This window comes from Cydia strobilella, chromosome 19, assembly GCF_947568885.1.
Source record: "Cydia strobilella chromosome 19, ilCydStro3.1, whole genome shotgun sequence".
In the NCBI taxonomy this organism is placed as follows: domain Eukaryota; kingdom Metazoa; phylum Arthropoda; class Insecta; order Lepidoptera; family Tortricidae; genus Cydia; species Cydia strobilella.
In genome coordinates this window covers 3776194-3802452 of record NC_086059.1, presented here as the reverse complement: position 1 = coordinate 3802452, position 26259 = coordinate 3776194, and the positions used below count along the sequence as shown (strand labels likewise).

The following is a 26259-nucleotide window of genomic DNA, read 5'->3' as shown; positions in this document are numbered from 1 at the left end:
TTCCGTGACCAGGTCTTTTTTAACTAAAAAAAAGTTGTGTTACATATATTATACAACGGTAGCAAAAGATATAACTAATTTTTCATTAAGAGCTACATTTTGAGATGAAAATCTCGTTTTCCGAAAAAAGTGACTAGACATGTTCTTTCCTTTTATACATACATAGTTTTGGTGATAGTTGTTTTTTATTTTTATTTTTAATATTTTTTTATGTTACAGCAAATTTCTTACCTGTGGAAATGTTACTATTGGGTAATAATAAGGTCTATATCGATTAAATTATGATATTCCAATTTCAAACCGATAATTTTCATGTAAAATGTTACCAAGACGAAACCATAAGGCTCGCACTGTCAAAAAGTTATCCCACGGGTAAAGGTACCTTATGGCGGTTGGCGCTTACGCTATTATTAACGCTCCAATTAATATTGGATGGCGCTTACGTCGCATAGTGTCGCAAATTATTGCTATAATGCCGCCATAATGTATCATTTGCCGTGGAATGCCACATATCTTTACTATTTCATATCTAGTGAATCTCTAATTCATTTCCTGAATCGCGCCGTAAGTCATCAGTCGATTAACGCTTCCGCGTTAACTTGTCCGACTTCAGTCTAATTTCCGCCCAAACACGATAAGACGCATCTATTTAAGACACTTATAGTGACTTAAAACTTTCTGAAACCAAGTGTAAAGTCTCTTGTAGCTGGTATATTATAAATACGTATAAGAATAAGAAGGGAATTGGGTGTAAAAAATAAATGAACATTTGTTATGGTGCATCATGGAATTAACGCCATTTCAGGAGTCGGAAAAGCAGAGCAGTTACGGGTATCGTGGTATGGTTTATGACATTTTATTTTATGTCCGTTTGCATACGAAAATAGGTGTATTTTGACACATTTTGGAAGGCGTCAATGAGGGCTATCGCGCTCAATTTCGCCGCTAGCGGCGCTAGTGTAGATGGAGGTCTAAAAGTGCCAACTAAACTATATGCAAAATTAAACAGGTTGAAAAAACGGCAAATTTAGACGTTAAAATACCTTTGTGTATAGATTTTATAAAAATAAGCATAGAAGAATATGAGATCTGTTTTTTTGGACCACCATCAACAGTGGCGCCAACTGGTGAGCAGGAAAACGCTAGCCCTCATTGGCTTCCTTAAATAATATTGAGTAATCAGGTCAGGAGTGACTCGCTGAGCTTCACCGCCACGGACGCCGGTAGGCGCATAATAGAAGTGTAACTACTTTTTTATGACTTCAATAGGTCCCCCTACAGAGTCGAATCCCTAGTGGACGGTGCGCTATCGCTGGTGCTCCGCGCCTCAAGATGTTCAAGAGAAACAGCTAACGTAGTTACGATAACATTAACGTAGTTACAATGGTAACATTACATTCCTAACCCTAGGACTGTCTGTTTCCTAGATCCCCCTACAGAGTGCCTGGTGGGCGGCGCGCTATCGCTAGTACTACGCATCTCAAGATGCGCAGGAGTGGCCCCGCTGAAGTTCACCGCCGCGGACGCCGGCTGGCGCATCGCGGTGTCGCCGCCGCTTGACGTCTACCAGCGCGTTTTCATCACTGCTCTTAGTAAGTACTGAGACTATTTGACAAACTGTGCACACAATTTATAATAATGTTAAACGCCAATTATGGATCGTACTTACGTGATTTATAGATTATAATTATACCTTTAAGTATGGACAAAAACCTTCAAAATCAACCTAATAGAGTCGGACCAAGCTAACTCCGCATAGCATTTGAAATGACAAATTGTGTCATGTCATCATTACTTAGTGTAAAATTTCTATTAAAATACGACGTTTATAATGCCATTCCCTCACGTTGTCATGTCGGTGCAAAGTTAGAGTTGGTGCAAAGTTAGTAGGGGACGTGGTGAAATAATATGCAGTTTTAAAGTAATAAAACGTAAGGGTGTTTGGACAGCGAGAAGCATGTACCTTAGCGCGTAATTGGACTGACCGCTGAGAGCCAATGACAAATATCCGTTTGTCCCCCTCCCCTGACCGCTCCAGGCCAAACGTTGCGCGGTGACGCAGGATCCACAACCAATACCAGATCTTCCTCTTGTAAAGGTCGTTGGTCTTGGTGGCTTTCATTTCATTTCAAGGCTACATCTTTTAAAGCGGCGTCATTCAATTAACTTATACACTTCTTAAATTCATTATTAGCTTCTCTTAAGTTTGTGCCATTATCCGAGAAAATTTGCTAAGGTATTATTAGTGCGTGGGCCGTGAGCCTCGTGATTCTGACCGTTACTTTCAGTATATTACGTATCCCTTTACCGCTAATGTGTCTGAATCGGCTTGGGGAGCAGACCATCCCGTCGAACAGGTATCAGAGAAGATATCCAGCCAAGCAGCATGGGACGGTATAAATATAAAAACACACCACCAACTCCTACGACAAAACTGCCATAACGCCCTTGAACGGGCGAGGCTAATAGCCGTTTCCGAAAAGGACATTGCGACATTGAGGCATTTGCTGCACGCGCTTCCGTCGCATTTCAGAAGCGGGTAGCTTCGGGGAGGTACCTATTTTATATTAGACGAATTAAGAAAGCGGACATGCTTTATATCAGAAACGAGAAATGGTGCGTCCCTCAAACGGATTCTGCTTAATTATTCGACAAGGTCTGTGACAAGGTGTATTAAAAGGCTTTTGATGATGATGAATTGAGTACCAAGTACACCATATCTATGAAATAACACTCAACATTCTTGTTATTGTATAGTCAAGAGAGTCTTAAGGTGTCCGCCTTCTAGCTGGCGCGGGTGCACGGAGCGGACGCACTCACGCGGGTGCTATTGTGGGTAAAATTAAGTAAAATCCGTCGCGCGTCCGCGCCAATTATTGTTGTTTCTCATACTATGTTTCGTTAACCCGCTCACCCGCTCCGTGCAGTGTGCCGGCAAGCTAGCGGACGCTATTAGTATCTTGTTTCTATAAACAGTGTTTATTTCAGATTTCGTAGGTCTAGCAGCCCTAATTCTAGACTTCCGAGAAGATCCAAGCAAGCGTATCCGCGTCGGCGAGTCCACCGTGACGACTTTTGTATGTATCGCCGACCTCACCCTGGTGCTCGCCATAGCCAGCCTGGCCGTGTACCGCGGCTCCGCTCGGATGGAGAAACTCATACGGTTGCTGAGGGACCTGCAGAAGGTAAAGTTAGCAATGTCAGCATCAATAGTAGCGGGTTGAACAACGCGCAAAAGTATCTGCCACCCTGAAACACTTCTCCAAATAGAAATATATCTACAGTTTGCGTTCAAACCAATCTGTCACGTATAGAGTTCTACATATGGAGATATATCTTTCTTTGTCAAATTATTAGAGAATGGTAGTATTATATATTGAAATAATAGTCTAAATTAATTAATTAGCTTTTATTTAATATATGCTTTTGTACAGTTCGGTAGCCATTCAGTCGGCGCCGTCTATATGTGTCAGAGCGGAAGAACGTTCCGTTTCTCACAGGTAGATCATCCGCTACTTTTGATGTTGACTGTATCAGGATAGAAGTTATGGAATGTAGAGTTAACTTTAACTCTACATTCCATAATAGAAGTATTGTTGTCTTGACATTGTTTTGACATAGGTATTTTTAATTTATATTATTTGCATGACTAAATTGTATTTCAATAATTATGTACTGTTTTGCTATTTGCATGTATAAATCTGCCAGCGCTTTGGTGCAAACTGTAATGCTGTGTAAATATGTTGTTATAATAAATAAATAATAATAAAATAATAATTGTTAGGTTGTTAGGTATCAATCAGCAATTGCAGCTCGGTGCCAGGAAAATTAGAAATCAATCTGAGAAATACAAGATGAAGAGCCTGCATGTAAATTTAAAAGAAAATGGAAACTAAAAATCATATCATCGATCATTTGCAATCAATCAAGTTACCTACTAAACCCTATCTAGTGGAGGGTTAATTATCAATCTAAAAGAATTAAAAACAAACAAGACACTAACCTACTACATAGTAGTTTTACAATGTCAATATAAATTACTATTAATATTAGATACGTCACCTCACGAGTACCTAGGTTCCATTTAAATACAACGGGTTACGCTCAATATTTTCGGAGTTATGCTTTTTTACTTTTTTCAGATCAACGCTGACCTAAATAATACCGGATGCAAAAAAATGGAGAAGATTAGCGTCATCGCAGTGACTAGTATTTTGCTAAGCACCTTAATGGTTCAGTTTGCTGACGCCTACATGTGGTTCAAGTACTGTATTGATAAAGGATATAACTGTAAGTGGAAACGGCCTTTAAAGCAAAATTGACGGGGTGTGCCTTACCAACCTTTCACAAGAACTCTTTGATAGGCTAGATAGATTCAAAATATTTATCAGTACGGTTTTTACTCACTATTATTTTTAGTCGCTTTTGGCGACATGTTTCGGATTCTTTGGGAATCCATCCTCAGGCACGAGCCGCCCACCCGCCCCATCAGCGCGTGCGCAACGAGCGACGAGGCGGGCGGCGCGGGCAGTGCACGACGTACAACCGCCGCGGACACTCGTGCCTGAGGATGGATTCCCAAAGAATCCGAAACATGTCGCCAAAAGCGACTAAAAATAATAGTGAGTAAAAACCGTACTGATAAATATTTTGAAATATGTCTCACGATAGTTTAAGTGCGGCTAGATAGATTATTAAATAGCTGTATTAGATTTATCTTCGGCCTCCACAAGTACCTCCATGTCTCTGCCTTTCTACAGAAACTTATTTGGCTTCGTGTACGGGAACGTAGGTGCCTCAGGGTGCTGTGTACACTATACAGCATATTTAACGAGCCAGCGATACCGCGGAGTAGGTATCTACGGTCTATATCAGGCTTGCTTAAGCAGTTGAAGAGTTCCCTAGACTTCTCTCTCTCTCTCGCTCTTTCGCTCTCTCTCATAGATCATGACCTGATGACAATGGGGTCAACTTTAAATATTATTTCTTCTTCTTCCTCGCGTTATCCCGGCATTTTGCCACGGCTCCTGAGAGCCTGGGGTCCGCTTGACAACTAATCCTAAGAATTGACGTAGGCACTAGTTTTTACGAAAGCGACTGCCATCTGACCTTCCAACCCAGAGGGGCAACTAGGCCGGTGTTAGGATCAGTCCGGTTTCCTCACGATGTTTTCCTTCACCGAAAAGCGACTGGTAAATATCAAATGATATTTCGTACATAAGTACCGAAAAACTCATTGGTACGAGCCGGGGTTTGAACCCGCGACCTCCGGATTGAAAGTCGCACGCTCTCACCGCTAGGCCACCAGCGCTTCTTCTATTAATTTTCTATAAATAACTTTAAATATTATTTAATTACTTAATACTTAAAATCGAACACCATTTTCTACGTTCATTTACTAAAATCAATAAATTTCCTCAGGGTCGATAATGATAATGTACAGCTCGTACTACATAGGCAACTATCTGGGTCTGCTGGCGTTGCTGCAGTGGGGCTTCGTTACCTTGGCTGTTCACGACGCCGCGGTTGCGGTCAACCAACACCTACTGCGACTGCACCACGGTGACTACTCTTCTATAGTAGGTAGTAGGGCTTCGTCGGTTTAGCTGTTCATGGCGCCGCGGCTACGTTCAACTAGCGCCTACAGAGCATCTTCGTTCAGGTGTGACTAAGTAATATTTGAATGTCGTAGTTGTATGGCATAATATAACTTTTTTTTTTGACGGGGTTGGAATGCACTTACGCACGATGTGTGGGACTCGCCGCTCCTTTCCGCCGTCTAAATGGGACTTAAATGACTAACCAACTTTTGACTCCAGATTACTATTAATGATTACTTAATATTAATGATTATTTCGTATGTATATAGTGAAACTAAAGGCCGGAGAAACTGCAATGTTAGAAGTAAAACCCGTCGTGGATTGCTTCACAGAGAGACACTATGACATAACTCTTCCAGGTACATACGTATATAACATTATTATAATTAGCATGTATTTTTATCAATGGTGTAATTAATTGAAAATAAGGATTAGCAAACCTTCTTACCTATAAATTCGCGTTTAGAGAATCACTGCCTTAATCATGGATGTAAGTTACCTACATCTATGGCCCTAATAGTGGAAGCCGCTCGACCCCAATTTCAAAGAAAAATCGCAAATCGATGTACAGGTTAGCCGTTTGGCACACGCATACTAGAGGTCAAAACAATTTTTTTGACCCGCAGTACCTAAAAAAAATCCATTAGGAGGGGTGCCGAAACATTTTTTTTGTAAAAAATAAAAAAATAGTTAAATTTGTTCGGAGCCCTCAGTGGGTGAGTCCGACTCAGACTTGTCCGTTTCTTTTGTGTAGTTTTTTTATTATGATTTCAATTCAAGGGTCAGATTTCGCCGCATATCCATTGCAAGTGCAATCCATGGTTCGACGTCTCGCTTCCTCGTACGGCCACATCGGCGAGCTGATGAGACAGATGAACGAGACCAATGGCACGATCATCATGGCCATTCTTATGGCCGCTTTTCTGCATCTTGTGCTCACTCCATACTACATGTTTCTGATTTTGAGTGAGTATAATAATCTTTAATAGAAAAAAAAAACGTTTCACAAATTGGTTGAGAAATGACGAAGTTCTGAGGTAGCACACATAATAAAAACACAACCGAATTGAAAACCTTCCTCCTTATGGGATTTCGGGAGGGTGCGGGGTGTTTAGGTTGGTAACGAGCATATAAATAACGCCTCTTACACCTCTGGAGTTGCAGGCGTCCATAGGCTACGGAGATCGCTTACCATCAGACGGGCGTTATACTGGTTTGCCACCGACGTGGTATAAAAAAAAGATGTCATTGTACTTAGAACAAGTGACCAAGCCAGACCGGCCTCTGCCATTGGAGGGCTTGTTAACTTTTTAGGGTTCCGTACCCAAAGGGCAAAAACGGGACCCTATTACTAAGACTCCGCTGTCCGTCTGTCCGTCTATCTGTCTGTCACCAGGCTGTATCTCATGAACCATGATAGCTAGACAGTTGAAATTTTCACAGATGATGTATTTCTGTTGCCGCTATAACAACAAATACTAAAAAGTACGGAACCCTTGGCCGGTTTTTTTATTTTTTATTATGTTTATATTGATTATGATTATGACATTTCAGTTTACAATTTGTATCTATGTAGTAGTGTGCCTAATACCTACTTAAAAATACACAAATGAAAATATTTAGTTAAATTATATGACTTCTTCCCTAAGTTGAGTTTAGTTATTTTTAAAGCATAACTCTAAAATAAGTAATTTTAATTTTTTTTACATAGGTATTACAGTCTGGCAAAAAGAGTAGAAATTAAAAAGTGGCAACACTGTAGCGTCGTCCCTTTCAAATCAATCTAAGAAAAACGGGACGACACTACAGTGTTGCCACTTTTTAATTTCTACTCTTTTTTGCCAGACTGTAAGTGTTCTTAAAGATGTTCTGATATTTCATGGGAAATCCATGGTACACCGGCCCCCATGGTAAATCCATCAAAGTAATTGTCTGTTTTAAGATTCGGGCAATACTCTGCTGAACGCGATGGTGTTGCCGCTTAGTTGGATCTTTCTGCACATAACTGTTCTTCTGCTGACCGTCGAACCTTGCCACTGGACCCAGGAACAGGTAATCTAGATCTTAGACTGCAAATGCGTTACTCATTGTTTTTTTGACATTTATGTGCACGTTGAAAATATTTATTTCCATCATATCAGAAATATTCAAACAGCATATCATCATATGGCAAAAAACACCCAATGCTGGACACGGGCCTCTCCTACTCCACATACCTATGCATAATGACATTAAAGGATGACTCACGTTAGACCGGGCCGTGACCGGGCCGGAGCTTCCGGCGCTTCGTTTTCTATGGAAAGCATTAGGTGATCACCTGTCATGTCATAGAAAAGTAAGCGCCGGAAACTCCGGCCCGGTCACGGCCCGGTCTAACGTGATTCGAGTCATCCTTAATGGCCACTATGGCCAGTAATTACCAACGGTTTCCTGCTTGACCAGAACGTCGCTCGACCTTTAAGTGTAGCGGTATTCTTCTTCTTCTTCTACCTAGCGTCATCCCGGCCTTTGCCGGGTCCGCTTTCCTACTAGCCTTTAAGTGTAGCGGTATTACCTATAAAAAATGATTTTCTGTCTTTTATCAGAGAGAAACCACCAAATTCCTGCTGAGCCGAGTAACCGTCCGCCTGGCGCCGCAGAGCACGCTTCTGGCCCGAGAGTTGAAACAGTTCGCAAAACAAACTGTCCTTTCTAATGTCAAGTTCTCCGCCCTCGGCGTGCTCACCCTCGGTCGACCGCTCGTAGCTTCGGTAAGCTATAAAAAGTAAATAATAAATATTTCAATATTATAGGACATTATTACACCAATTGACTATGTTCCACAAAAAGCTCAATAAGGTTGAGAAAATTTCGCATGCAAGTTTCCACTTAGAATGTTCCTGTTCAGATTAGGGATTATTAGAATTATTACTCAATGTTCTTAACTGTTTCATTTAATATTTACGTCACTCATTTGCGTCTATTTCAAGTGTCATAGAAATCTAAACTAACTGTCAGAAGGTTTGGCAATAGGTATTGTGCGGAAATAAATAATAACATAAAACAAAAATAAAACTTTCGGAGTACGTCACTTTCTGAGTACGTCACTTTTTTTAGTATGTACAGTTAACAGTGTGGGCGATGGTACCAGGCCCATCCAGGCCATCAGGAGGCGCGTGCATTATGGGCAGGCTCATGCACAGTTAGTACTTGAAAATGGAGGCTAGGGTCTCAGAAAAATGTGGCGTGAGTGACTAACAATACGTGAGTTAAACCGTAAAATTAGTTTAATGTTAGAAACAAGCTGTTTCTAGCTTGATAAGTTCGCCAAGCAAACTGAGCTGAGCCAATGTTCTGTTCAGTTCTGGCCCCTCGGTCGCCTCTCGTGGCTTCGGTATAACATCCTGCAGCCAACACCAGCTTGGATGCTTCGACTCAATCCAAAGGCGCGTTGTAGGTATATGTATCGTCGACGATCCCAAACTCACAAGCTTTTTTGAACCATTAAGTCTAAGGAGGGACTTTGCATCCTTGTGTGTGTACTACAGCTTGTACAATGGGTTGTGCTCTAAAAAATTGTTTGACATGATGCCAACGGACGCTTTCTATCACCGCACCGTTCGCCGTCGGCAGGGTGTTCATCCTCACAACCTAGAACCCAAATGGTCACGCACTCCGCTCCGGCTGTAGAATGAGCTCCCTGCCGAGTTATTCCCAAGGTGCTACAGTATAGGTTCTTCAAAAAAGAAGTGTACAGATTCTAAACGGGTCGGCTACACGCACGTTATTATGCATCTCTGGTGTTGCAGACGTCCACAGGCTACGGTGACTGCTTACCATCAGGCCGGCCGTATGCTTGTTTGCCACCGACGTGGTATAAAAAAATGTTTTTTCGTACTCGTATTAAGAGAGAATCTTCAAAGTTGATTAGGTACGGAGTCAAGCTCTAAAAATTTCATGACTCTAAGTAGGACTATGATAAGGTCTTTTAAGATAAGTTTCTGCAGACACTGAATCGAGTTTTTTTTTATTTAGACCCTTAGATTAATCCGCTATTCACATATTAAGTTCTCAGCACGTTGCTTACAAATATTTAAAAGATCGGGGAGCCAATTATATAATGAAAGATGCTTTATTTACAGATGCTTGGCGGCGTGGCGACCTATCTCGTCATTCTCATGCAGTTCCATGCACTCACCGCTCACTGAAACGATAGGACTAGCCCAGTTCTAAAACAATATGTGTACAGGAGGCCATATTAACTTACATTGTGATATCAAAATGATATCTAAATGATATCAGTCGCCCGTGCGTCTCGCTTGCGCCAATACATGTACGGATAGGTACATGTATTGGCGCGATTATTTAGAGGTCACAAAGTAACTTAATCAACAATATGTCGCAGTAAAAAAAATTGTCAACGTATTTTTAGCCGCGTAATTTAACAAACGTTCGCGTTAGTGTATGACAGTTGAAGGAGAATATTTAGAAGATAATAGGTTTTGTTTTAGTTAAACATTTTATTCATTTATTCACACAATACAATAAAAATGTGCACACTACATATAAAAATATACAGAAATTGAGAAAATCTTAAAAAATATATCTAGTTTTACATGTAAAAAATCCGCAAAATGATTGTAGTAAAATGTAAAATGTGTGTATTGTGTAAAATGTGTGTAGTTAAATGATTGTAGTTTAAATGACATTTTGTAAAAGACGTAACGAGGTAACGAACAAAGGTATTCTTAAACGAAGTAAGAAAACTATTCTGAAAAATTATTTGTCAACGTATTTTTGGGCCACCCTGTAACGTGTCAAGCCATGACATATGGAGACATTAAAAGTAACCTTTTCATACTTTTGTACCAAAGATAGATATTGTACGAAACGTTATCTTCTTGTTTAAAAATTCTGTTTCCCTGGGGGTGGAGAGGAAAGTAAGTTGGTATTTAATATTACTAAGGTGTGAAACATCATTACCTTATTTCGTATATTATGTCGAAAATAATGTTCGCAATATATTTCCTAAACAGGTTAAGTTAAAATTGAAATTGAAATTGTCAAGAAGAGGTTATGTGAGCAGAACATGTCAGAGGAATATGCTAAGCTGTTGGAACATTGCCTTACATCTGGCTACTTGCTATGGAATGGTGAATTCTATCTTCAAGTCGACGGCGTGGCCATGGGGTCTCCGGTGTCTCTAGTAGTCGCTGACATCTTTATGGAGGACTTCGAGGAGAGGGCACTCTCACTGGCTCCTGTGCGACCGAAGATATTTAAAAGATACGTAGATGACACTTTTACTATACTTCCAAAAAGTAGTGTTTCAACTTTCTTGGATCACCTAAATTCCATCCATAGCAAAATAAAATTTACTATGGAGTTGGAAAAAGACTGTTCTCTCCCCTTCTTAGATGTATTGGTAAAAAGAAATCCTGATAACACCCTAGGTCGCACTGTGTATAGGAAACCTACTCATACTGATAGGTACTTAAATGGCAAATCGCATCACCATCCCAGTCAACTTGTTACAGTAGGCAAATCTTTGTTTCAGAGAGCCCAGAGGATATGTGATGACCAGCATCTGGCCGCGGAGCTCCAGCATGCCAGGCGCGCGCTCCAGGCAAACGAGCTCAGGATACCGCGGGTCAACCAGAGGTCCCACATTAAGATCCCCACAGTCGAGCGCAGGCCTGCCATTCTGCCTTTTGTCAGGGGGGTCACGGACAGGATCAGCCACATCTTGAAGCGTGCTTCTATAAAAACATATTTCAAGCCAATGAAGAAGATGTCACAATTCCTGAGGCCTGTAAAATGCAATACCCCTCTACAGACTGCAGGAGTGTACAGGCTGGACTGTGAGTGTGGCCTATCATATGTCGGGCAGACGAAACGGAGCATTTCCACTCGGGTGAAGGAACACATAGCTGATATCAAGCACCGTCGACCTAGGTCTGCTGTCTGTGAGCATGTCATGGATAAAGCCAATCACTCAATCAAGTTTGATAAGCCTCTGGTTCTTGCCAAGGAGAAGCGTTACATACCCAGAATGCTGCGCGAGGCCATTGAGATTAAGAAATATCCAAACTTTAATAGGGAAGATGGCTTTTCTCTACCACCAGCTTGGGATCCTGTAGTCCACCTGATAAAGGAGCAAGCGAGACATAGACTGTGAGACCGTAGTGTTGGATGATGCTGGACATTCTGATGTTTTGAAAAGATGTGTCCCGCCGAGTTTGTTGCCGGTCCCATATTGGGATACCCTCCTACAATTTAGGAGGGAATTAAATCTTCTCGGGTCCGTGGTGTAGGGTTGGAGCCGGCATAGTTTATTTTTATCGCGTATATATATATATCTTTACTTGAAAAATAATTATAGTGTATAACTAGCCTTATGAACCGATTTTGCATGTACAACCAGCCTTAAAGTTTGTAGTCTATGATTGTTCATTATTTTAGTATGTGGGTATTTTTGCATTTTGTAATTTTTCCTCAGTCACCCGTTGACCACGAACGCTGTAAAGAGTTCGAAACGTCGGGATGTATTATAAATTCAATATACGCGATATAATCCGTTTTCATAGTTTTATTTCACAGGTTAAGTTAGATTAACTAGTTATGTAATCGTATTAAACAATGTATTTTATAAAATAAAAATGTAAGTACATCTGATATTGAGCATTTTTGTTCAAACATCCATACATACATACATACATATAATCACGCCTATTTCCCGGAGGGGTAGGCAGAGACCACGGATTTCCACTTGCTACGATCCTGACATACCTCTTTCGCTTCCTTCACTTTCATAACATTCCTCATACACGCTCGCCGGTTTAGGGTGCTCTTGACCTGGCCTTTCTTCAGGATTTCCCCGATCTGATCAGAGAAAGTCCGCCGAGGTCTGCCCCTTCCAACTCCCGTTTCTACCTCTCCCTTATATACTCTCTTTGTTAGCCTCCTTTCACTCATTCTTTCCACGTGTCCAAACCATCTCAACATACCTTTCTCAATTTTTGTCACTACATCTTCGCTCAGTCCACACTTTTCCCTTATCACACTGTTCCTAATTCTATCTTGTAATCTCACCCCACATACACTTCTCAGCGCTCTCATTTCCACTGCATTGACTTGGCTTTGATGCCTCTTCTGCCATACCCAACTTTCGCTACCATACATAAGTGTAGGCACCAGCACCCCTCTATGCACAGCCAACCGTGCCTTTTGCGACACCTTCTGGCTGCTCATAAAAGCGTTAAGTGCCCCATTCACGCGATTTCCAGCACTCACTCTCCTTTCAATATCTTTATCATGCTTACCGTCCCTAGTGAATAATGTTCCCAGATACACAAACTCTTTCACTTGTTCTACTCTTTCTTGACCAATCAACATTTCACAGTTTGTCATATATTCCTCCTTTTCAAATACCATAACATTCGTCTTACTTACATTTATTTTCATTCCTTTCCTTTCAAAAGATCCATGCATTCTAGTTACCATCTCCTGCAACTCTTCACCCGATGACGCTAGCAATACCAGGTCATCAGCGTAAAGAAGACATTTGACGGGAAACCCACTCATTCTCAGCCCACACTCATCATTTCTCAAATCATGCAAACTACTGTCCATGAACAGATTAAACAGCCACGGTGACGCTACACATCCCTGCCTAACACCCTTTTCGATGCTAAACCACTCAGTGTACGACCCGTTTACTCTCACACAAGCACTGGAATCCTCATAGAGCGATCCACTATTAAAAATAAACGTGCTGGGTCATTAAAATATTTAATATAAATTGATTTGGTATTGCATGTACCTATGTATATTCTCAGATTTTTTTAATCAGCAAAATGTATAACTTATTGAAACCTTCTCTAGAATGTAACAAATACTTTTGTGAAAACCGCATCAAATTAATTGTAACGCCCCACGTTTTTATTTTAGTCTCAGAAAAAAAATCGATTAGTACTAATCCACTGACAGTGTCGTAAAGTGGCGTTTAGAATCCGACTCGAGAAAGTCGAGAAGACTACAATGCTACCAGTCTTGCACGATTACTGTCCAGAAAGGAACATACAACTGGGACAGATTAGTATAGGTAATAATTTTTATTTCCTAGTTTTTGGTACACATTCTGATTAAAATAACTTAAAACATTTTTTAGCTTAATTTTGTTTTTAAGTTTTTATTAGCATTACGAGTAAAGGCTGGCGTCCACTAGACTCGCCGAGGCGAATCGAATCGAATCGCAATAATTCGCCTTCTATACATTTACTAATGGTAAATTCGATTCGACGCGCCGCGGCTCTTCGTCAATAGACGCAGTTTCATAGTAAATGTATAGAAGGCGAATTATTGCGATCGCCTCTGCGAGCCTAGTGGACGCCAGCCTTAAATAAACATATTCGATTGCGCTTCCGCTGCAAGATGACAATAGTTATTTGTTTTACTAGGCGGCAAAATTAGATTTGATTTACAGTTAGTATTTTCTTCGCGTTGGTGTGGTAAAAAAAATGGGATTAGGCTGTATCAGGAATACAGCCACAATAGTTTACGTGAACGTGGTGAGAACAGTTATTAATATATTATAGCAGCTTCGCATAGGGTATAACTGTATAAGGCCCGAAGCGTCCGGAAGGTTAGTGCGCCAACACAAAACAATAGTACAAGTGCCTAAATGCGTAGGCCGAGCTCCGCGTACGGCCGAAGGCCCGAAGCGTCCGGAAGGTTAGAGCTCAAACATAGAAAAATACATAGTACCAGTGTCTTAAGGCCGAAGGCCCAAGCGTCCAGAAGGTTAGTGCTCAAACATAGAAAAATACATAGTACAAGCGTCTTAAGGCCGAAGGCCCGAAGCATCCGGGAGATTAATGCGCAAACACAGGACAATAGTACAAGTGACTGAATGCGAAGGCCAAAGGCCGAGCTCGACGTAGGCCGAAGGCCCGAAGTGTCCGGGAGGTCAATACTATACAGAACTATAATAGTGTATCTAAATGCGAAGGCCAAAGGCCGAGGTCCGCGTAAGGCTGAAGGCCCGAAGCGTCCGGAAGGTTAGTGCTCAAACATAGAACAATACTACAAGTGTCTCAATGCGAAAACCGAAACCCGAGTTCCGCGTAAGGTCGAAAGCCCGAATCGTCCAGAAAGTTAGTGCTTAAATACAAGAAATAAGTTTCTTAAAAACTTACAAACTTAGTTTAAATAAGAACACTTTGAACTTTGAAATTCGTCGCCCTCATACTAAAATTATTACTTGAAACTTCGCATATTTTCCAAACTAGGGGTTAGTGTGGGCAGGCCAAGTTGCATCATCACGACTGAGGAGTTGGAGGCCATTTTATGCAAATGCTCCTGCCCAATAATTCAAATCCTACTTTGAAATCAGAACTTTATCAATCCTGGCAGGCAGTAACTCTGCAGCATCAGATCTGATGAGTTGGAGGTCTTTATGAAACCTAAATGCCTCTACCTAAAACTTAGAGCACTACTTTCAAATTAACACATTCTCTAACCGGTCGTTTATTGCAGGCAGTAACCTTACATCATCACGTCTGAGGTGTTGGAGGTCATTATTAAATACAAATGCCCCTCAAACCTGGCGATTAAGATATACAGTTTAGTAACCGTGCAGCATTAGAACTGAACACTAGCCGGTCAGTAATAACTAGTAATAAGCCACTAAGGATTTGTTTCATAGCAACAAGGATTTGAAGATCAGAGGTTGAAAATATCATAATAAGTCATTGTCACGGGGACTTTCACATTTCATTGAAATCGGTTAAGTGGTGAAAAATCGATTGCAACATTTGAAGCACTATATGATACAAAGGTAATATATACGGGGTCAAGCTAAATAAAACCGTAAAGCCTCCTCTTGTGTATGAATTGACAGATTCTAATGGACGTGCTATAGGCAGATGGTATATTAAGGATTTGAAATTGTAAATAGTATTATGTATTTTAATTTTTTTTTCTCTTGCTGGAATTTTCCTATGTCGTATTCTGGAAAATTCTCCTGGGCGAGAGGGGTACTTAAATCATCATATTAACGAGCAAAAAACAAAGGAATTAATCACGAGGCGTGACGCGTGACTATCAAGATGGCGCTCGAACAGGAAGACGGACATTAAGTCGTCAGTCGATTAAGCTTCCGCGGTAAATCACTCGTCCGACTTCAGTCTAATCTCCGCCCAAACACGATACGACGCATCTTTATATGACACTCGTAGTGACTTACGAATTTTTGAAAACAAGTGCATAGCCTCTCGAATAATATTATTATGAAGTCTATGAAGAAGGGAATTCAGGGTGTAAAAAATAAATGAACATTGTTACGGTGCATCATGAAATCAGCGGCATTTCGAGAGTATGAAAAGCAAAACAGTTACGGGTATCGTGGTATGGTTTTTTGATTGACTGATGTTTTTGTCTGAAGTTAGATACAGCATCCATACATACATAACTCAATTATTTTTTTATTAAGCTATGAGCTTTATCACAAATGTTCCTTGAGTAACTCTAAATACTTCTAGTCCGGGAGGCAATAAGAGACGTGCGTCTAGTCGTAGTACAAAGATGGCCGTCACCCGTCAGCTTTAAAAAAAAACTATTCTCGTCCTGGTAGCTATTACTAGTGCAAGTTTGGTATCATTTTCGTATAAACCGAGGACGTAGAATTCATTGCTGATATTAGTTTTTTTCAGTTTCATTGTAAAATTTGGTTGGAGATGTTTGCTTTGAGAGCTAATAACTTTTGTATAGTGACAAAATATATCATACAAAAAATACTATAATAAAGCGCAATTCATACAAATCCTAAAAATATACACGTTTAATAATGTCATAATACAAAAAGATGGTGAAAAATATCTTAATGACCGCAACGCGGGTAGCTGGACTCGCGCTAGGCGGCGTATATCTTACAAAATGGTCGAGTAAGAGTATCTGCTTATGCTTACTTTGTTTTAAAATTTAATGATGCCAAATAAAATAAATAAAAATAAAATAAAATTGCCATTTATTTCGACCTCAATATGGTAATTTTTTGTCTATTTTCTATATATATTTTTTAATAAAATTACAAAATAAATATAATTGAGATTCTTAAAATAGCAGAGCTTCCAGCGCGTTTTGATAATAATTGTTCTTAGCGCGTTTTGATAACGTAGTTACATGGTAACATCACATTCTTAACCCTAGGACTCTTTCCTAGGTCCCCCTACAGAGTGCCTGGTGGGCGGCGCGCTATCGCTAGTACTGCGAATCTCGAGATGCGCAGGAGTGGCCCCGCTGAACTTCACCGTCGCGGACGCAGGCTGGCACATAGTGGTGTCGCCGCCGCTTGACTTCTTCCAGCGTGTTTTTATGACTGCTCTTAGTGAGTATTGAGACTATTTGACAAACTTTGCACAAAGTTTAAGGTAATTTTAAATGCCAATTTAAAAAAAAAAGCCGAAAGCAAAGGGCAAAAGCCCGCGACTTCTGCGTGGAATGGTCATTTGTGTGTGTGTGTGTGTGTGTGTGTGTGTGTGTGTGTGTGTGTGTGTGTGTGTGTGGTGTGGTCATTTTGGTAGGTTAGTTTTTTATTTATCTTCTTTTTATTATTGATTATCAAGCGCATTCTGCTTTAATTATCCGACAAGATGTATAACTAAATTAACTAATGACCTGATAAGCACGAAATAACACTGGTTCTTTACTGTATATAGTATCTGGTTCTATAAACAGTGTTCATTTCAGATCTCGTAGCTCTAGCAGCCTTAATTCTAGACTTCCAAGAAGATCCAAGCAAGCGTATCCTCGTTGGCGACACCGCCGTGACAGCTTTTGTATGGGTCACCGACCTCGCCCTGGTGCTCGCCATAGCCAACCTGGCTGTGTACCGCGGCTCCGCTCGGATGGAGAAACTCATACGGCTGCTGAGGGACCTGCAGAAGGTGCAGTCACCATAAATAGTAGCGGGTTAAACAACGCGCCTAAAGTATCTGCCACCCTGAAACACTTCTCCAAATAGATATATATCTCTACAGTTAGAGTACAGTTGGCGTTCAAACTCATCAGTCATATATAGTGTTCTACATATAGAGCTATATCTCTTTTTGTCAAGTTATCAGAGAATGGTAGATCATTTTTATGCGTAGCCTGATCCACTATTTTTGATTTTGACTGTACCAGGATGGAAGTATTGTTAGGATGTTAGGCATCGATCAGAAATTGCAGCTCGGTGTATCAGGAGAATTAGGAATCAAACTGAAAAATGCCAGATAAAGACCCTGTATATTGAAAAAAATGGAAACTAAAAATTATATCATTCACCATTTTTGACGACCTGTCTGGTCTAGTGGGTAGTGATCCTGCCTATGAAGCCAATGGTCCGGGTTCAAATCCCAGCAAAAGCATTTATCTGTGTGATGATCATTGGATATTTGTTCCTTAGTCATGCGCGTTTTCTTTATAAATATTTCAGTATTTGTATAGGTATTATGTATATATCGTTGTGTTCACAACACGAGCCTTATTGAGTTTACTGTAGGGCTTAGTCAGTTTGTGTAATAATGTCCTACAATATATAATAATTGCAGTAGTGCCAGCTCGAAACAAGAAGGCAATTAATACGCCTCATTAATTGCGGTCTTAAAGAGTCTGAACTCAACGCAAAAATATGAACTTGAGAGCTCTAATGAGGGTATCTGGGTTCAGGTTTCTTGTCGTCAAAACAAATTAAATGTATGTGCCTAGTGCCTGTGCTAGTTTACCTACCCTTTCTGATGTCGTGCCAGAAACTTCAGGGTCCCCGGCAAGCTCGGTTCTCCATACAAACGTAATTCCGCTCTCATTTTAAAACGACTAGCTATTTTGCTCTGTAACTTTGTTCTTACAATAGGATAAGGTATATCTATGTCTGAAATTAGTTTATTATGTCACTTCAGATACCATAGTTAAAAATACAGCGAATTTACGTTTTCCATACAAAACGTGTTTTTGCTCTATTTCGTTTGTTTTATAAACTGGAGCTATATAAACTAATTTCAGACCTAGATATACCTCATGTCATTGTATGTGCAGTTTCATTACAATCTAAAATGAAAACGGAACTCCGTTTGTATGGGAAGGTGAAATTAGGCCGAGCTTACCGGAGACCGGAGACTTTTAAAGCTCACATGATAAGTGACGCAATGGTACAAATCGAACCTGGCCCGACAGCGGTCCTTGTAGACTTCAATACAGGTAGTATTGTGTGGATTAAAATTCCCATTATTAATCACAGTGATTCATCTAAAACACAATTATGTTGCGAACGCAACCTTTTATTTGTATAATGCAGTAACTAAACGCAGCCGTCGGGCTCGGTTACTATGCGGAGGCTTTTTTAAAAGCACCAATAGGAGCGCTCCACATAACTTGTATCGCGGCCAATTAAAGACACTTAAATTTAAACCACCTTTTTACTATTCTTTAGCTTAATCACTCTCGCATCAGCCTCTATACTATAACCACCACTTCTACACCCTTTAACCGTTTTCGTCAACTGTACCTTGTAACGTAACCATCAGCACCTATTCAAGATTATAAGTTTACTTCAAATCGAACTCTTTTTATTTGTCTACGAGACCTCCACGGCGGCTACAATTACATACATGTTCAAGCGGTATGAGTAGCATTTTAACTGATTTCATGTCTTGACTAAGGTGTAGTTTGTGAAGTTAGGGCTTGTACTAGAGTTAGAAGCTTGGCTCTACAAGCGATCTGATAACTTTTTGACAGTCCGAGCCTTATGGTTTCGTCTTGGCAACATTTTACATAAAAAAAATATTTTACTTAATGTTATGTTCTTATGTCGTCATATTGTATCTCTTTTTTGTATTAGTTTGTGTAAACTGTGTGTAATTTATTTTTTCTACTCGTCGAGTATAATCTGTGTATTACAACTTGATATGCTACACTACAACCTTACTCTTTTCAACGTTGGACAGTCTATGGCACTTCCGACTCAAGCATAAGAATTTTATCGATACGGTTTAGTCAATTATAAAAATTTTGAAAATAGAATGTCATACATTTCGATAAAATATTTCTTGTTTAAGGAGACTCGCTTCAATGCAAATTAGCCTACTTAAACACGCTGCTGCGTCGCATCTGCTTTGTCATTGGTTGGCCAACAAAAACATTTTATTTTATGTTGTAGTAGAAACAATTGCTTCATAAGTCAGAAATGCGCATGTGACACCCTTCATATAGCAACATCCATACCCTACGAAAACCTCTTAGCGTTGCTTGTTAGTTTCCATAGGCTACGGTGGCCAAAATCGAGAAAAAAACTGTCTTAAAATTGAATTTAGCGCGGAGCAGGTACCAGGGCCTCATGAGTTACGAGGAGGTGTCGTTGACCAACCCGCCGGGGGCGCCGGGCCCGCGGCGGCCGCGGCCGGGGCGCGTACGAGAGAAGGTATCGCGGGCTGCGGCAGCTCGCGTATCCTGTATACTTTTGGTTTGTTTACCTATATGATTCTACTAGTTGAAAGTGTTATTTTTTTGTCTCGTAGAAAAAGTATTGTATACAATAGTGATATAATCAAGCTTTTCAATCTCGTACGTTACCTTTTAAGCAACTCAGCAAGCTTCGTTGCTTAAACACGGTACTCGACTGAAAAGCTCTCTATTTATATCACGATTGTATAAAATACTATTACAGTACATATGGTGCTACTTTCTCGCACTAGTGCGTCAAATAGCACTTTTCGTGCATATGTCGAAAGTTTAAAGGGCCATATGTACTGTAAAACGTTGTACGATACACGTGCGAATAGGTAATTCGCAACTCGTGTCGATTTAAAACACTCCCTGCGGTCGTGTTTTAATTTATCGCCACTCGTTTCGAATTTCCTCTTTTCCGCACTTGTATCGTAAATAACTATTTCGCCATATTCTATGTTTCTTCCTTTTTGTTGCTTTCTTTTTGTCTGTTACCTTCCGTGATTCGGATCTCACTTGATGGTCTCATCGGAAGATCAGCGCTGGAAATCGCCAGCAGCATGCTGAGATGGGGCCATTTCGTGACACTTTATTTTTACTATGTTCTTATAATGTATGTCTATTGTCTGTGTGTTTACGAATAAAAACTATTCTATCCTATAATAGTTATTTACGATACAAGTGCGGAAAAGAGGAAATTCGAAACGAGTGGCGATAAGTTAAAACACGACCGCAGGAAGTGTTTTAAATCGACACGAGTTGCGAATTACCTATTCGTACGTGTATCGTACAACGTTTTACAGTACATATGGCCCTTTAAACTTTCGACATATGCACGAAAAGTGCTATTTGACGCACTAGTGCGAGAAAGTAGCACCATATGTAAAAATGTTTTTTTAATACAGTTGCTCAAAAAGTGGTACTTTTTGTGGCTGCGTAGCGTGCGAGAAGCTCAATTTCTCGAACTAGTGCTTTTTACTTTTTAGTTCCAAACTATACTTTCGAAACGCAGTTAAAATTGAATTTAGCGCGGAGCAGGTACCAGGGCCTCATGAGTTATGAGGAGGTGTCGTTGACCAACCCGCGCCGGGCCCGCGGCGGCCGCGGCCGGGGCGCGCACGAGTATGAAGGTATCGCGGGCTGCGGCAGCTCGCGTATCGCGGGCTGTATAGGTACTTTTGGTTTTGGTTTGGTTTGGTGGTATGATTCTACTAATGATATATTAATTTATTATTTTTTCGCAATTGTATTAAAAAACGTCGTTTACAACACGTGTGAAATGTCTTTTTACCACTCGTACCGAGTCTTGCCACTCGCTTTCAGCTCGTGGCAAGATACCTCGGTACTAGTGGTAAAAAGACATTCTTTTCACACTAGTTGTAAAATGTACTATAATAGGTAAGTAGGTAGTAATGTGTTATAATGACAATATAAATTGCCATCTACGTGGTTATTAGTCCGCATTTGCAAGTCAAAATAACTACGTACGACTCACGAGTAGAAAGGTACCTATTAAAATACAATGGGCTCGCTTAATTTTTCAGTTATGCTGTTTTACTTTTTTCAGATCAATGCTGACCTAAATAATACCGGATGCATAAAAATGGAGAAGATTGGCGTCATCGCAGTGATTAGTATTTTGCTGAGCACTCTCATGCTTCACTTTACTGATACCTATATGAGAATCAAGTACTGTATTGATAAAGGATACAACTGTAAGTGGAAACGGTCATTAAATCAAAATTTAAGGGTAACATTTGCTTGCATGCCGTGTACGACACGATACTACACTAAACTATACTTTTACGATATCACAGGGGAAAACAAGATTAAGTAGGTATTTACAAAATAACAAAGTACAATATTTTTAACAAAAAACAACCAAATTCATAATAATATGCCATCGTGGTCTTTATCATCCGTTCCACTTCACCGAATGTCGCTTTGCGAGAAGAAATTTACGAGTTAAGTAATAAAAATACCTACACTAATCAGTGTAGGAGTGCTGAAACAGTTCCAAACTGTGAGTTCCCTATATTGCTCTTAGATCCCATGATATATACTGACCTGACGATAACGGGGTCAATTTTATACCTATTATTTAATAAAACTTAAAATCCGACACCATTTTCTACCTTCATTCACAGAAATCAATTAATTTTCTCAGGGTCGATAGTGATAATGTACAGCTCGTACTACATCGCCAACTATATGGGTCTGCTGGCGACGCTGCAGTGGAGCCTCGTCACTTTGGCTATTCACGGCACCGCGGCTGCGGTCAACCAGCGCCTTCTGCGACTGCACCACGGTGACTACTCTTCTATAATCGGTAGTGGGGCTTCGTCAGTTTAGTTTTTCACGGCGCCACAGCTGCGGTCAAGCAGCGTCTTCTGCGACTGCACCACGGTGACTACTCTTCTGTAATCGGTAGTGGGGCTTCGTCAGTTTAGTTGTTCACGGCGCCACAGCTGCGGTCAACCAGCGCCTTCTGCGACTGCACCACGGTGACTACTCTTCTATAATCGGTAGTGGGGCTTCGTCAGTTTAGTTGTTCACGGCGCCACAGCTGCGGTCAACCAGCGCCTTCTGCGACTGCACCACGGTGACTACTCTTGTATAATCGGTAGTGGGGCTTCGTCAGTTTAGTTGTTCACGGCGCCACAGCTGCGGTCAACTAGCGCCTACTGCGACTGCACCACGGTGACTACTCTTCTATAGTAGGTAGTGGGGCTTCGTCAGTTTAGTTGTTCACGGCGCCACAGCTGCGGTCAACCAGCGCCTTCTGCGACTGCTCCACGGTGACGCCGGTGACTACTCATCTATAGTCGGTAATGGGGCTTCGTCGGTTTAGTTCTCCACGGCGCCGCGGCTACGTTCAACTATTAGCGCCTACTCAACTGCAAATAATATCTTCGTTCAGGTGTGACTATTATTTGAATGTCGTAGTTCTATGTCAAAATATAACTAATAGTACAGCGGCCAGATGGCCTAAAACACCATTCGATGTGACTGGACAGTATACTACCGACAAGTAGTATCGTTGTGTTCGGTAGAGTCTACTGAGTACGAAATAACAACTTGTCACTTTCTAAGAGTGTGGGGGGGATAAATGTGACGTCACAAAATCGGCAGTACTAAGTTTTAAGTTTTTTCTTTTAAACATACCATGTGGGGTACCAAATGAAAGGGCATTGTGAGTAGATTACAAATATATAATATATATTGTTACTGCAAAAAGTGCGTCAATGTTTAAAACTAAACTCAGACAATGGCTCCTCGAGCAGACGTTCTATGACCACAAAGAGCTTTTTATAAGTAAACCCATGTCATAGAATAAGAATAATATTGTATAATACCTACATATTGTAGTACCTATTGACTTGTAATTTTATATTATTAATAAATGATGATTATGATTATGATTATGATTATTTAACATAGTCTAACATTTTCACTACTTGGTCTAACAAATTATTAGAAAACGAAACGAAATTGAAAATGGTTGAATGGATTGACTGTGATTATCCTCTATATTATATCTGAAAATAATTAAACAGATATATCCAAAAATAAGAAAAGTATATGAAGTTGAATAACAGTATAATCTTCTGGTCTAATGTATGTATTTATTTTATATCAGAAAATTATAGTTTTATTCAACTTGATATTCTTTTCTTATTTTTGGATATATCTGGTTAATTATTTTTAGACATGATATAAAGGATATTTACAGTCATATATTTGGACTAATCCATTCAGCCATATTCAATTTAGAGCAGTTCAAAGACAACTCTAAATTGTGAAATTTTTGATCATTTTCTAATAATTTGTTAGACCAACTAGTGAAAATGTTAGAGTATGTTATATATTTGTAATCTACTCACAAAGCCCTTTCATTTGGTACCCCACATGGTATGTTTAAATGAAAAAACTTAAAAACTTTGTACTGCCGATTTTGTGACGTCACAGTTATCCCCCCCACACTCTTAGAAAGTGACAAGTTGTTATTTCGTACTCAGTAGACTCTACCGAACACAACGATAGTATAATACCGTATACGTGGTTGTATTTTGTATTTTGACGTGTAATGTATGTGTATATTATTAATAAATATGAATATAGATATACTGTCCAGTCACATCGAATGGTGTTTTACGCTAGTAGACAATTTGTCTATAAATCCGGCAAATTATACAATGTCATATATAAGCACTTAAATATATATCACTTACCATTCTATGAATGTAAAAAAATTATAACAGACTGGCTTAAAGGTAAGAGTTATTATGATACAGAAAACTTAATTCAAAATGTTTTAGGAACCTAAACACACACACACACACACACACACACACATTACACTCACACGCGCACACACACACACACACACACACACACACACACACACACACACACACACACACACACACACACACACACACACACACACACACACACACACACACACACACACGCACGCACGCACGCACGCACGCACGAACGCACACTCATATGGGCTTGCAAGTCCATCTTCTCATTAGGTTAAATTAAGCTATAAGTAATTACTTTTGTTATTCTCTGATATTGTGTTCATTTTTATTTCTTTCAATAAATTTATATTTATATTTTAAAACCGTTTATTACCAATTTTAAGGAAGAGCGGTGCCTCTTAACACAGGTATTTTCTTACTTAAAAAGAGGCACCAACACTTACCTGTATAAGTAATTCTTAAACGAAATAAACAATTTTTAATTTTTTTTTCATTTTCATTTTTTTTCATCTGGCCGCTGTACTATAAAATTAACATTGGCAAAATTTATATTGGATTTGTGGACCATAATTGTACAGTTACAGTTAGCATCAAAAGTAGAGGATGAAATAACGCACCAAAAGTATTTGCCACGATCTACTCAACTGTTTTCATTGTTTTTACAATTTTCGTTATTTGGTCGATCGACTGAGTTCATTGTAGGTCTGTAGTTATAGTGTTAATTTTATGAATTGAGCTTGTTTACACAAAGAGTCTCAAGAATACAATACCATTGAGTGGTAAAGTTTAGGATAACTACCTCGTAGTAAAAGCTAATCACCGCCTAACTACAAAATACGCTAACTAAATAATGGCTAACATAACTTTTTTTACATTTTACAACCGTCGATGCTCAAAGTGGATAATAGTATTGTAATAATACAATGCCATTGTTAGTATAGGTAAGTGAATGAGCTCAGTTGAAATGATTTAAATAACAACGTATCGAATAATATTGAATGCCAGTTCTCGCGCCGTCTAAATGGGACTTAAATGACTAACCAACTTTTGACTCCAGATTACTTAGTTTATTAATGTTTTATTTCGTAATTATATAGTGAAGCTAAAGGCCGAAGAAACTGTGATGTTAGAAGTATACCTGAGTCCTCCGAAACCCGTCGTGGACTGCTTCACAGAGAGACACTATGACATAACTCCTCCAGGTACAGATGTTTAATTGTTTATAACATTTTTATAATTAGCATAACTTTTTAGGGTTCCGTACCAAAAAGGTACAAAAGGAACCCTTATGGTGCGACTCTGTCCGTCTGTCTGTCTGTCTATCACATTGCTAAATATCACGATAACTACTGAAGCTATCGATTTAAAATTTGGAATAGTTATGAACAGCGCTAACCTTAACACATTGGAAGTGTAATTTTTTTAATTTTTTTTTATTAATTATGAAAAATGCCAATATAAAAAGGGAGCAAAAAGTCAAAGTCTAGTTACTAGGTCGAGTGGGATATCATTTGAAAGAGCTCGAATTTGAACATTACAAAACAATTTTTATTGGCAAATAAATAATTAGTTATTTATAATAATAACATTGACCTTTTACAATTAAATAAACTAACTAATCTGTAAAACTAAACTAAACTTATAAAATATTGTCTTCGGTTACCGCGATAGTTACTCATGAAATAAAACTATGAAAACGGATTATATCGCGTATATTGAATTTATAATACATCCCGACGTTTCGAACCCTTTACAGCGTTCGTGGTCAACGGGTGACTGAGGAAAAATTACAAAGTGCAAAAATACCCACATACTAAAAATAATGAACAATCATAGATATACGCGAATATATATGTATATATATGTGTGTGTCGCGAATAGGTATAAGTAGGTCTAGGGATAATAACGTGTAAATATAAATGACGATT

The 26259-nt window shown here is 39.6% G+C and overlaps 1 protein-coding gene across 1 annotated transcript; it reads left to right on the top strand.

Moving 5' to 3' along the window:
• Nucleotides 1-784: 784 nt before the first annotated feature.
• Nucleotides 785-9787, top strand: LOC134750332 (gustatory receptor for sugar taste 43a-like). Its single transcript, XM_063685495.1, has 10 exons — nucleotides 785-839; nucleotides 1428-1592; nucleotides 2989-3185; nucleotides 4143-4290; nucleotides 5422-5562; nucleotides 5870-5959; nucleotides 6381-6566; nucleotides 7543-7652; nucleotides 8186-8350; nucleotides 9722-9787. Exons 1-10 carry the CDS (start codon nucleotides 785-787, stop codon nucleotides 9785-9787), a joined length of 1323 nt encoding a protein of 440 aa, XP_063541565.1.
• Nucleotides 9788-26259: the final 16472 nt, after the last annotated feature.